At 34.9% G+C, this 11,897-nt stretch overlaps 2 protein-coding genes across 3 annotated transcripts; both read left to right on the top strand.

Moving 5' to 3' along the window:
- The first annotated feature begins 3,945 nt into the window (after positions 1 to 3,945).
- On the top strand, positions 3,946 to 6,180 carry LOC107047729 (neuropeptide-like protein 31). 2 transcript variants are annotated; one of them, XM_015270539.2, is made up of 3 exons: positions 3,946 to 4,185; positions 4,641 to 4,826; positions 5,891 to 6,180. In XM_015270539.2, the coding sequence occupies exons 1-3, from the start codon at positions 4,125 to 4,127 to the stop codon at positions 5,983 to 5,985; spliced, it is 342 nt and encodes a 113-aa protein (XP_015126025.1). In that variant the 5' UTR covers positions 3,946 to 4,124; the 3' UTR covers positions 5,986 to 6,180. The 2 variants fall into 2 exon arrangements, with proteins under 2 accessions (XP_015126025.1, XP_015126026.1); XM_015270540.2 differs by having other exon boundaries at positions 3,959 to 4,185; positions 4,692 to 4,826.
- A 1,925-nt stretch (positions 6,181 to 8,105) lies between these two features.
- On the top strand, positions 8,106 to 11,340 carry LOC107047744 (homeobox protein B-H1). Its single transcript, XM_015270571.1, has 3 exons — positions 8,106 to 8,616; positions 8,700 to 8,916; positions 9,946 to 11,340. Exons 1-3 carry the CDS (start codon positions 8,571 to 8,573, stop codon positions 10,751 to 10,753), a joined length of 1,071 nt encoding a protein of 356 aa, XP_015126057.1. The 5' UTR covers positions 8,106 to 8,570; the 3' UTR covers positions 10,754 to 11,340.
- Positions 11,341 to 11,897: the final 557 nt, after the last annotated feature.

The following is an 11,897-nucleotide window of genomic DNA, read 5'->3' as shown; positions in this document are numbered from 1 at the left end:
ACTTGCCAGTTTTTCTGTATTCTTTCTTGAATGAAAAAAAATCTATCAAAAAAATGTTTATTTTTTCATACAAATAATTCTGTAGAAATTTCTTGTTGGAGATTTCATAAACTTCTTACATTACATTTTTATTATTCATTTCATTAAAAAATGAACGAAAACATCTTGAAAAAATTATGCCGAGGGATTTTCTACAGAGAAAAGCTGAAAAAAGTGAGTTTTAACGAGCTACTAATTTTTTTCTATTGAATCTTTCAATTGAAAAATCGATCGGAAACACTGCCCGATCTTCAGTAGGAATCGGTGAAGTACGAATAGAACTTCGATAAAATTTTGTAGCGGGTGAACTAGAGTCCTCTGTTCAATGCTTTTATATGTATGAATTTACTAATGTCGTTTTGTCATTGAAAAATCCATTTTAATTTTGATTTATTATTGCAGAATTTTGACACATTTTGAAAGTGATGTGGAAGACCGAGGACAAAGATTCAAGAGGTTTATGAACTGAAAAGGATGTGATTAGAATTTCCAACATTTTTATTACCTAGCAATATTTTTTTTTATAATTGTTCATGACGAGGCCGAATCATCAGAATATCATCAATTCGTATAAAATACTTTTAACCTGCGAACTAGAAATCGATTCGTTTGTAAAGATTTAGATATACTTTTGTGTGTAATAAACCAGCCATACTTCTTTGAATATTACCTCTTCCTGAGAACTACTATTAACGACTTTTACGTCTTTTTGTAAATTGTATTCTTGGATTGTGAATGATAATTGTTTTCACAAAGTGATCGAGGACTTTTGAATGCGTCGTGAGTGAATAATGTCACTTAGCAGTTTCGTTAATGGTCGTGTGATGCAGCTAACATTTTCATTTTCTTTCCATTAATGATATTTCCATGGAAATACCGATCAATTGTAATAAGGAAAAATATCTGAGTGAATAGAATTGTAATTATTCCAGCTCTATTATTTCATTTCTCGTAAATGTCGTTATCTACATTTCATTTTATTTTTGATGATAGGTTTTTTGAAGGATTTTTCTATGCGACTTCAGACTTTTTTCAATTTACAATTTAGATAATTACAGCTTCTATATGGATCGTATCAATTGAAAATGCACGTAAATACTTGAGATTTTCATTTTCAATTGATCATATTCTCATGGAATGCATCGTTACCTTAAGTGGCCATGTGACTTCGACAGCGGTTACCGATCGAGTGAAAAATTTCAAACCAATTTTTTCTTAGGGTGAAAAGATTATTTTGGAAAATACGAATTCTTACACCCTGTATAACATTGTTATAAAGGGCGTAAGAATTTGATTTTTTGATAATTATCGTTTCACCCTAAGAAAAAATTGGTTTGAAATTTTTCACTCGGTCGGTAACCGCTGTCGTAGTCACATGGCCACTTAAAGACTAGTAGAGAATTGTAATTTCACTCAATATTTGTAAATGCAGTGTAGAATCGTTTGAATTAGCTCAAAACCACAATGTCTTCATTTATAAGAATTGTTGGCTAATTTTACATTGAAACGAAGAAAAGTATACAAATCAATAATGGAGTGATAAAGCATGATAAACGAATTTGACATTGGATTAGTTTGTAATCAAAATCTTTGAATCTGAGGGGGATAACGATATTTATTAAAGGAGCTTTAACAGAGACACCACTTGACTATACGAAAAAAGGTCCACCAAAAATTGATTCATCTTAAATTATTCTAACCAATTTATTCAAAAATAATCAAGTCAATTTATGAAAATGTGCAATGAGTTATTCGCTCCATAGAATTTTATAAATTATCAATAGCGATTAGGTGATGGTATTGATATTGTTCTGTTGCACCCATAGCATTTATTTTATTTAATGAAAAGTCATATAGTTAAAATCCTCAATTCTTTGAAATTTAAGATATCTCAATCACTTCAGAGCCATCCCAGGTCGAATCCGAAATGAAAATAATTTTATGTTTCCGATTGTCTAGCCGATTGTTTTTGAGAAGGAATACATGAGACCGAGTTCTTATAAATTTTTTAGAGCGATTCGATTTTTTTTGCTAGTCATGATTTTTCAAAAAATTTCACTTTTTCCACTTGAATTTTGATTGTTTGAGAAAAAGGCGAAATAATTGATTTTAATCATTAGGAATCGAATTTTCATTTTCACATATTGGAAGGTAATTGGAAAAGTTTCAAAATGAGCGCAGTTGAACTCAATTTATCCAATTTTTAGAGCCGTTAGGGCAAAATCTATTTTTTTTCAATTTGCAATTTTTCGAAAACTTAATTTGTTTTTTATTTGAAGTTTTAGGGGTAAATTGGGGATATAATTACCGAAGGACAATAATTATTTTGTAGTCATAGTCAGTCGTACTCACCAAAGGACAATAATTATTTTGCAGTTCTTCGTTAAACGAGCGATTTTTTCTCGAACAATTCGTTCCCGGGAACAGTGCGTAAATGACAAAGAAAAAAATTTTATGACTAGTAATAGTTGAAAAGGTGACTTAGTAGGGGTAGGTAGGGGCCGCAGTTGTAAACTGAAACCACCTTTCTTGTTAATTATTTTCTGGGCGCAAATGAAGGTCTCTTGACATTGTCCTGTATAATCTTCAGTTAACAACGTATTTTTTTTTGTAGAGTCAATTCCCCTGCCCCATAATTAAAAATTCAGTCCCTTCAGCCACATTTTGTACGAAAAATACGCACATCCCAAATTATTTCTGAACGCGTAGACAATTCCGAAACGGTCAATGTTGCGAGATTTAAGGTACTTCCTCAGTGAGTTATACTTGATGAAAATTTCGGAATGAACTGAAGACCTAAAATTGGGATCATATGTTGTTGAGCACATGTGAAAACGATTCCCAAAATTTCAAGTATTTTTTCCACGCGAATTTTCAAGATATGCATCGACAAAAACTTAAAAAAGACAAAAATTGAATGTTTGACGATGAATATCTCAAAAATCATAATTCTTTTATATAACTCACTAGGGAAGTACCCTGAGTAAAATTTATTCTTTTTTTTAATGCGACATTAATGACTAATGTTACAAGCTCAAACCACAAGATTCATTTTACCACTCGAACAATCGAACAACTGACACTTTCAATTCTTCTCCATCCTCACAGCACAACTCGACAATATTATTCCTCACCATTGTCTCAAGTTCCATAACAAAAAAAAACACTGCAAGAACATTGGAGAGAATGATTCTCCTCCACCTTAGACCCGGGAATCTTCTCATGCAAGTCCTTGCACATTAAAAATTCCACACTCGTTTCCAATAAACAAGGCTAAGACTATTCAACCACTATTTATTTATCTTTGCCACCCATCAATTACTACCTATCCCTCAGCCACTACTCCAGAGACACAAATTTTTTTTCATTAAACTGTTAATAATCCAATCGCTTGCACTTAAACGGCTGTCATCCAATTATCGCGTCAAGCCAACATTCCTATTATCCATCATATCTCATAAAACCCTTAATTAATACCTGATAAAGAGTAACACTGACAGGATAATCTCGTCTCCTAAAAAATGCACACGAACATCATAATAATTATAGCTGCAACATTAGCCTCGCGCACGTGAACTCTGCAAATTTACTTCATGACGTGAGATTTTATTTTCGATCTGTTATTTTTTTCTCTTTTGAATTGTCAAGATCGATGATGCTTGGCAAGGACACGAATGGCAGTACGGGGAAAAACCCGGATAGAGTGCTCCGAATTTAGTGACAGTCATGCGAAAATATATGCAATGGCTATTCTCTAATTGTTGTTCTTTTACCACCTGCGGTTGATGCGATTAGAGCCCTCTGAGTCACTAGACTAAGACATCTCATGATGACCTTTTTTTCTCTTGATACATTCGATATATTTTTTCTTCTTGATACATTCGATTGTGGGAGGGAAGAATAAAAGTCACGTGAAAGAATGAGACGGGATTATAATTTGTCCATTTGCGTATGAAATCTGTGGAAGGATTTGTGTATATAAAAGGTGCAACTGCGGGCGGATGATAGTAGTACTGCAGTTCTATTCCGAATTGAACGGAGATTTTTTAAGAATTTACGTATTTCCGAAGGATTGAGTGGTCAACATGAAGTTACTGTGGGGTCTTCTACTCGTTTTCGTGCTCATCGCATGTGCTGAGAGCGAAGGTATTCATTTAAATATTCAAATTTTCCTACTTTCGTCCGTTCTCTTGTTTCTGTTATTTCAGTCTCTTACTTCTTTCGAAGGGGATTTTTTTCTTCTATTTTTTTTCGAAAACTTTTGTATTCTAATCTTTTGTAATCTTTAAGATTCACTTTTAAGAATTTATGCTCAGCTAATTACTTTTTTCTATCTTTCGTTTACGACGTCTTTCTGCTTTGTGCGATTTTTAATTCGTTATTGTCTTTATGCAAACGAAAATTTATTTATATGGTCGAGATGTCTTCAATGTTTATCAATGAATTTTCAAGCGGATGAAGATAGTATCCAGTGATTAGCATTTTCTTTTGGAATGGGACGTTTGGAACTGATGAGGTGTTGTGTAATTTTATTTTCTATGCTACTAATCCTGCATGCAATTGGTTGACTGGTTTTGGTGGGACACTCTCAACTCTTTTAGCGTTTATCCTCCCTTTTCATCCATTTTACCCATTCGTTCGATTTCTACCAGCCCAAGGACAAGGGCAAGTAGCATCCCGCGGTGGCTGGGGAGGAAGAGGGGGCAGGTGGGGAGGATATGGGGGGTATGGAGGATACGGAGGATACGGTGGTTATCCAGGATACGGCGGCTATGGACGCGGCTATGGTAATTATTGTTTTGACATTTTTGGGGAACTTCATAACAATCCGAAATTTGAACTCTTGCATTGTGTGATTTTCTCGGGCAACAGAGTTTGTAATTGGCTGGGCTTATCTTATTTGACATGACATCAGGTGAAAAAGACACGGACGAAATGTATAGGAAATTCTACTGCATTCGCTAGAAAGTTTTATTGGATTTCTATTCGATTTGAATTGAAAATTCTATTTGTTGTTTGACAATTTTATTGTAAAATTGTTTTGTAGAAATTTTCAATGGATAATATTTTATTGAAAAATATGAACAGATTTTAATCGATTTATATGACTGATTCAGCTACTTTTGCTGGAGCTGTTCGTTTTTGTTTGAATGATTTAATATATTAGAACAAACGGAGTTAGAAACGACTTACAAGATTTAAGTTACGTGAGGTTTGTGGTTATTTCCGGTAAAAAATTTTGAGATTTCATATCAATGAGAATAATGAAGAAATATAATTATAAATATAATATAATATAAATGAAGTGAAAATTTTGTATAAATAGGAGAAAAATTCATGTGCTATAATAAAATTTCCATCATTGGAATCTTTCTAATCAATTTTTCTCCGTGTTTAAATTTTTTTCCATTGAAAATTTGTAATAACGTGATGGGAAATTGTGGGATTTTTTTACTGAATCTGTAAAAAATTAATAGAATTCCAAAGCGAATGCGCTATGTTTTTCTACTAGATTCTTTCCTACCTAAAAAATCACATTTTAGCAGGATTCAATTGAATAAAAGATCACGAATAAAAATGAAAAATGTTGTGTTCAATTTATTTACAAGAAAAATGGTAGACAAAAACTTAAGATCTGTGTGAGTTGAAATAACTCATTTCAATTATTAATTTTTAAATCATCACGGTAACAAATAGTGCCGGAAGAAAATATCGAGAAGCTTTCTGTCTAAAAATATCTCATTTCCAAGATAATTTCGTACTTGACAAATATTTCATATTCTATTCTACTGCTGAATTTGGCCTATGCATTTCTTAGACATTCTATTCATTAGTCAATTGTAATCTTCAGGTGGATACGGGGGTAGAGGATACGGAGGCAACGGCGGCTACGGCTACCCCGGCTACGGAGGATACGGAGGAAACTACGGACGTTACTACGGTTGAAGAACCCGAATCTCTCTCTCCCTCTTCACAACTCACGCGTGGATCCACAAGATAACAATTGATTAACAGTTATGATAACAAAATAAATCTGAAGACAATATTCTTAACAAATTTTGTAATGATGGTAATTTCTCAATTTTCGCCAAGTCCAGTACGGTAAAAACGGAATAAAATCGTTGAGGTAACAATTAACAATCTCGTCTCTTCATTACGTGGTACGATAAACAGTACTTGATTCTGGCTGTCACATCATTCAATTACAATGCGACTTTAATCTCTATTTTTTACTCATAGTACATGCGTTCAATTTGAAGTCCATCAAAACAATAAATTTGACGAACTTACTCGATCAATTTCAGGGTATCTCATTGCAAAAGAAGAATTTAAGAATGAAAAACACCAGGAAAGTATTTTTTGGAGGTATAATCACGGGTGATTCAGTCGGAATCATCTCGGTGTTTTATGAAAAAGTATCACGGGACCTTACGTACAAATATTTTCTCCGCACTGAAAAAAAAATTTATTTTTGCCAATTATCCATTTACTCGAAGAAGTATTTATTTTTTCAATACCGTATTTCTCCAGTCGAGAAATTTCCAGGCAATTCTCATTAGGTTTCAATTATGACAATGATATTGCTCTAGAAGATGATCATGTTAGTTATGACCTTGAATGAACTCCCTCAGTGATTATAAACATTAACAAATTAGTCGAAATTATTCCCTGTAGAACATAAAAAATTTAGGAAAAATGAATAATCATTGGAGGAGTTCATCCAAAATCATGTACAACATAGCCATCCTCTAAAGCAACATGATTGTCATAATGAAAACCTAATCAGACTCGCCTGGGAATGACTCGATTGGAGACATACGATTTTGAAAAAATAAATCCTTCAATCAAATAAATGAATATTGGACAAAAATAATTTTTATTTTCAGTGCGCTATGAAAACTTCTCTTGATGATTTCTATTGATATTGCTTGTTATTAAGTTAATGTGATAATTAGGCCAATAATTAATGTCACTCTGTATATGAAAGGATTCTCGACCGACGGCGGGGACTGCGTGTTTAGAGTATGGGATTGGCATCCGGGGAACGCGACTTCAATTCCGAAGGGATCGGGGGGAGGGTTGGGGCAAAATTTGTGACCCTCTAAATCTCACGGTTTCATTGTCGAGTGAGAGTCTCGCGAGAGACGACTGTATCTGGGCAGGTTTTTCCCTCAAATGAGGTTTTCCCTTGTCCTTTGGCGAAAGCAGTATAGGCGTCTGGGAGAAGGACACGTATGAGAAAATCGTATAGAAATTTTCTATACGGATTGCCTGTAGAAATTTTATAGGATTTCCGTATATGATATTCGGATATTTCTGTACGAATATTTTCTATGCGAATGATTGCTATTCCTAAATTTTTACATAAATTTTTGTTTTCAAAAACCTATCGAATTCGTTAGAAAATTCTATTGCATTTCTATTTAACTGTTCTATTAGTTTTTGGCCGATTCTATTGGAATGTTCAATAGAAAATATTCAGTAGAAAAAGTCAATGGAATTCATTTTTCTATATAACTTATTCTATCGAGATATTTTTTATAGAATTTCCTCGGCTCAAATTTCCTTGTTCAATTTCCTCGGCTCAAAGTTTTTTCGTTTGATTTTCTTGATGAGAAGAAAATAAAAATGGAATGAAAAAAACTTGGAAAATTTGAGTCGAGCAAATTCTATACAGAAAATATATGAAAAGAATAAGTTATATAGAAAAATCGAATTCTGTTGACTTTTTCTATTAATTTTTCTCTACTGAACATGTCAATAGAGTCATCCAAAAACTAATAGAATGTTTGATAGAAATTCAATAGAATTTTCTAACGAATTCGATAGGTTTTTCTACTAAATTTTTTCGTGCGTACAATTCAAAATGCGTTTTGAGATGAGAGAATGAAATAAAATTAACTTGAATTAAATTGAATTCATCATGAGCCCATGGATGGCAGCCACTATTAGCGAACCGAACTTATTCAATGTCTATACTGGGGATTTCCATGTCCTGATTAACCACTGACCACAAACGTCCACTTCTCAGAAACTCATCGGTTTACTGTTAACAAATTCTAAGGCCGCCTATTCTCCTCCTCCATCTGTTGCTACCATGATTCAACGAACAAATTCATGAGGCAAAATAAGAAGATATGTCAACAGAACTCTGAAAACATGGCTCTTAGTGTGGAGGAAGAGAGGTCACACCTCGGTTGAAGGCCACGCATTCAAATCCCTTAGATTCTCAAACTGTCTCGACGAATCAGTAATCTTAATTCAAGGTAAATGGTCTCTCAAATACCCTGGAGCTGTCCAAATTGTGGTATTGTACTCGTGCCGCTTGAGAAGACGCGTTTGCACCTTAATGAACGGTTTTACGCATACGTGTGGTAGTTTCGGATTTACCAGTCTTTCGTTGACGTTTTTTCAAGTATAAAAAGTGGGGAACACTCGTAATCCACGACCAGTTGTGCTCCTGAGTGTCGATACATCATCGTAACTGTCAGAAGGGACTTCCAAGCGTGAATATAACAACAAAAGGCGAAATGGCGTCGCATTATTTCGTCGCCATTTTAGGATTTGTTTTCATTGGTAAATTTTTATTCTTTCATTACATTTTTTTATTGATTGTGGGGATGAATTATTCAAGAAGCAATGTTGACATGTTTGTTTAGGGTCAGTGTGTTGCAGTGACAGCATCATATTCCCCGATCAGATAGTTTCAAACGTAAACACAGAGACGGGAGCGAAGTTCAACGGTGATGATTCTAATAGATTTCACAAGACAAATAAGTTTGGGCGTAACACATATGATGCTTCAATTCACGCTTCCAATTCGTGGCTAAACGAAAAACCGACAGGTCAGGGCCATCATCAACAACCAAATGGAGGGTAATAGACTCATATACTCAATAAAACTAAAACAAAATTCGTGGCATGGAGAGAAAGTGGAGATTGTTTCAAAACGAGTGTATACAGAAGATTTTGTGTTATCTAAAAGAGTGATTCTTGACGTTCTGTTATAAAATCTCTCGTTTCTAAGACAATTTAGTAATTGATGGATCGCAAAATAATTCGAGAGAAATACGTATTGCTTTCTTTAATCTGGTGATTATCGATTGATTCAATGATTTCACGATAAAAATGCTAGGCAGCCTTTTGTAGAGGATAATCGTCTCACCAGTTTTGAGTGATTTGGATTTCTCATCTTGTGGTAACAAACGTTGAAATAAAGCCATTAAGTTGTCTCTTGAAAAGCCATATCTCCTCTTCTTGTGAAAACAGAACAGCATAACGAGACGAGACTGAGCCGAGACCGAGACGAGACATACATTTTTGATAGCGAAACGAGACCGAGACTGAGACCAACGTATTACAAAACGAGACGAGACGATACAACGTCAGCCAGTAGCGAGACCATACCGAAACTTCTCAAAATCTCGTCTCGTCTCGTGCACAGCTCTGATGACTATTGGTACCTATTGATTTCGGAGATGTTCCCAAAAAGATTAGAAGAAAGAAGTTCCTATGTCATTTTGATCAATACAGAATAGATAACGAAGTGTTCAAACGTAATATGTTAATTTTTCACATCTTCTTGAGCACTGACTTTTCTTTTTAAAAGTCATTTTAGGGTATAATGTACAATGCTCGTTGGTAATTTAAACAGCTACAAGATATTCACGGTATCCGATTATTTTGATAATTAGTGATTTCAGGTGAGAATGTCAGAAGACATTTTTCATTGAAAACTTTTTCAACTACTAAATGATAATGTCTTTGAACATTATCGTTTGAAATCACCGTTTCTGATATATTTGAACCCGTTTATTATACTGCGCTGTTTTACGAGACTATCGTAGTTTACCTTTGCCATAAAATCACCACAATTTTCAACCTATCATTATTTCGTGTATTCAGGAGCAACAATCGTCCTCAAGATTCTTGGTCCAGGCCAGGTACCTCTGGAAGAATAAAGCCAGGTTTCCCAGAGTTACCTGGCTTCCCAGAGTTTTCTCCAAGTGGAAATTCGCAGTCAAACGCAAACGCCCAAAGTAATTCCCAAGTTTCGAACGGCCATGCCAGCAGCAACTCCAAAGCTAGCGCGCAGTCTCAAGGACACGGCTATCATGAGCCAGCTTATTACCCATCAAACGGCCATCCCAACCGAGGCTTTCCAGATTTCCATCAAAGTGGAGGGTCACAGGCAAATGCAAACGCCCAGAGCAATTCGCAGGCATCAAAGGGCCATGCAACTAGTAATTCCCAAGCGAACGCCCAATCTCAAGGACCCAGACATTATGGTCCATCATATCATCCATCAAATAGTCACCCCCACCGAGGCTTCCCAAATTACTTCCCGAGTGGAAGTTCCCAGGCAAATTCCCAGGGAAGTTCTCAGGCTTCGGATGGCTTCTCCAGCAGTAACTCAAATTCAAACTCGCAAACTTTGGGATTCGGGGGTGGAGCTGCTAGCGCATCATCCGCAGCATCGGCAACGACAGGAATCGTGAATGGTCGTCCAGTGGCGGCTGCTGCCGCAAGTGCAGCAGCTGCGAGTGCAGGTGGCGCTGGGAGCGCCGGAACTTCCTCTGTTTCATCAGCTTCAGCGTCATCCTCTGGAAACTTCGATAAATCTCCCTGGTTCTACAGGAGTCGCTCAATCACTGACGACATGAACGAAACGGCCGTTGCTGACAACAAAGATGAAATTGTGTTCCTAAACTGAGAATGATTTCAATAGATTTAATTGAATCACAACTTTATTAAAATTTTGAAAAAAAAAAAAAAATTAACTCCATCACTGACAAATTAATGAAAAATTGGGAATTTCCACTGCGAGTATAAACGACTTACGAAAGGCTTCACATCATCGTCTGACATCAATCACTGTAAATAACTGTTAATTAATTATCCATAAGATAATTAATTAACAGTTATTTACAGCCCCCTTTTAAGAATAAAAATTTAATGATGAGGGTTCAAATTATGAGGTCAATGGATTTAATGGACCATAACTTCATTGAAATTGAAAGAAAGAAAGATTGAAAAAAATAAACTCCATGACTGACAAACTAATGAAAAATTTGAAATTTCGAATGCGAGTATAAACAACTTACGAAAGGCTGCACATTTCGGCGCATTTCTGCCGCAAATGCAAGTGGCGCTGGGGGCGCCGGAACTTCTTCTGTTTCATCATCTTCAGCGTCATCCTCTGGAAACTACGATAAATCTCCCTGGTTCCACACACGAAAAAATTTAATAGAAAAACCTATCGAAGTCGTTAGAAAATTCAATTGAATTTCTATTAAACTTTCTATTAGTTTTTGGCTGATTCTATTGACATGTTCAATAGAAAACATTCAATAGAAAAAGTCAACAGAATTCGATTTTTCTATATAACGTATTCTTTTCATATATTTTCTATAGAATTTGCTCGACTTCAAAGTTTTTTCATTTGATTCTTCTTTTCTTCTCACCAAGAAAACGAAAAAACTTAGAAAATTTGAGCCGAGGAAAAAATCTCAATAGAAAATATCTCAATAGGATAAGGTATGCAGAAAAATTGAATTCTGTTGACTTTTTCTACTGAATATTTTCTATCGAACATTTTAATAGAATCGGCCAAAAACTAATAGAACAGTTCAATAGAAATTCAATAGAATTTTCTAACGATTTCGATAGGTTTTTCTATTGAATTTTTTCGTCCGTGTCTACAGGAGTCGCTCAATCACTGACGACATGAACGAAACTGCCGTTGCCGACAACAAAGATAAAATTGTTTTCCTAAACTGAGAATGAGTTCAATGGATTTAATTAACCATAACTTGATTAAAATTAAAAACAGATTGAAAAGCAATAAACTCCATGAC

The sequence above is a fragment of the Diachasma alloeum genome, unplaced genomic scaffold (assembly GCF_001412515.2).
Source record: "Diachasma alloeum isolate Michigan unplaced genomic scaffold, Dall2.0 Dall_scaffold_78908, whole genome shotgun sequence".
Lineage (NCBI taxonomy): Eukaryota > Metazoa > Arthropoda > Insecta > Hymenoptera > Braconidae > Diachasma > Diachasma alloeum.
The sequence above is the reverse complement of the archived record's forward strand: the minus strand, read 5'-3'. Positions and strand labels throughout refer to the sequence as shown.

Coding starts and splice junctions, on each gene's coding strand:
- LOC107047729 (XM_015270539.2), top strand. CDS start 4,125: ATGAAGTTACTGTGGGGTCTTCTACTCGTTTTCGTGCTCATCGCATGT. Junction 4,186..4,640: donor CGCATGTGCTGAGAGCGAAG/GTATTCATTTAA, acceptor CAACTCTTTTAG/CGTTTATCCTCCCTTTTCAT. Junction 4,827..5,890: donor CGGCTATGGACGCGGCTATG/GTAATTATTGTT, acceptor TGTAATCTTCAG/GTGGATACGGGGGTAGAGGA.
- LOC107047744 (XM_015270571.1), top strand. CDS start 8,571: ATGGCGTCGCATTATTTCGTCGCCATTTTAGGATTTGTTTTCATTG. Junction 8,617..8,699: donor TTTAGGATTTGTTTTCATTG/GTAAATTTTTAT, acceptor ATGTTTGTTTAG/GGTCAGTGTGTTGCAGTGAC. Junction 8,917..9,945: donor CATCAACAACCAAATGGAGG/GTAATAGACTCA, acceptor TCGTGTATTCAG/GAGCAACAATCGTCCTCAAG.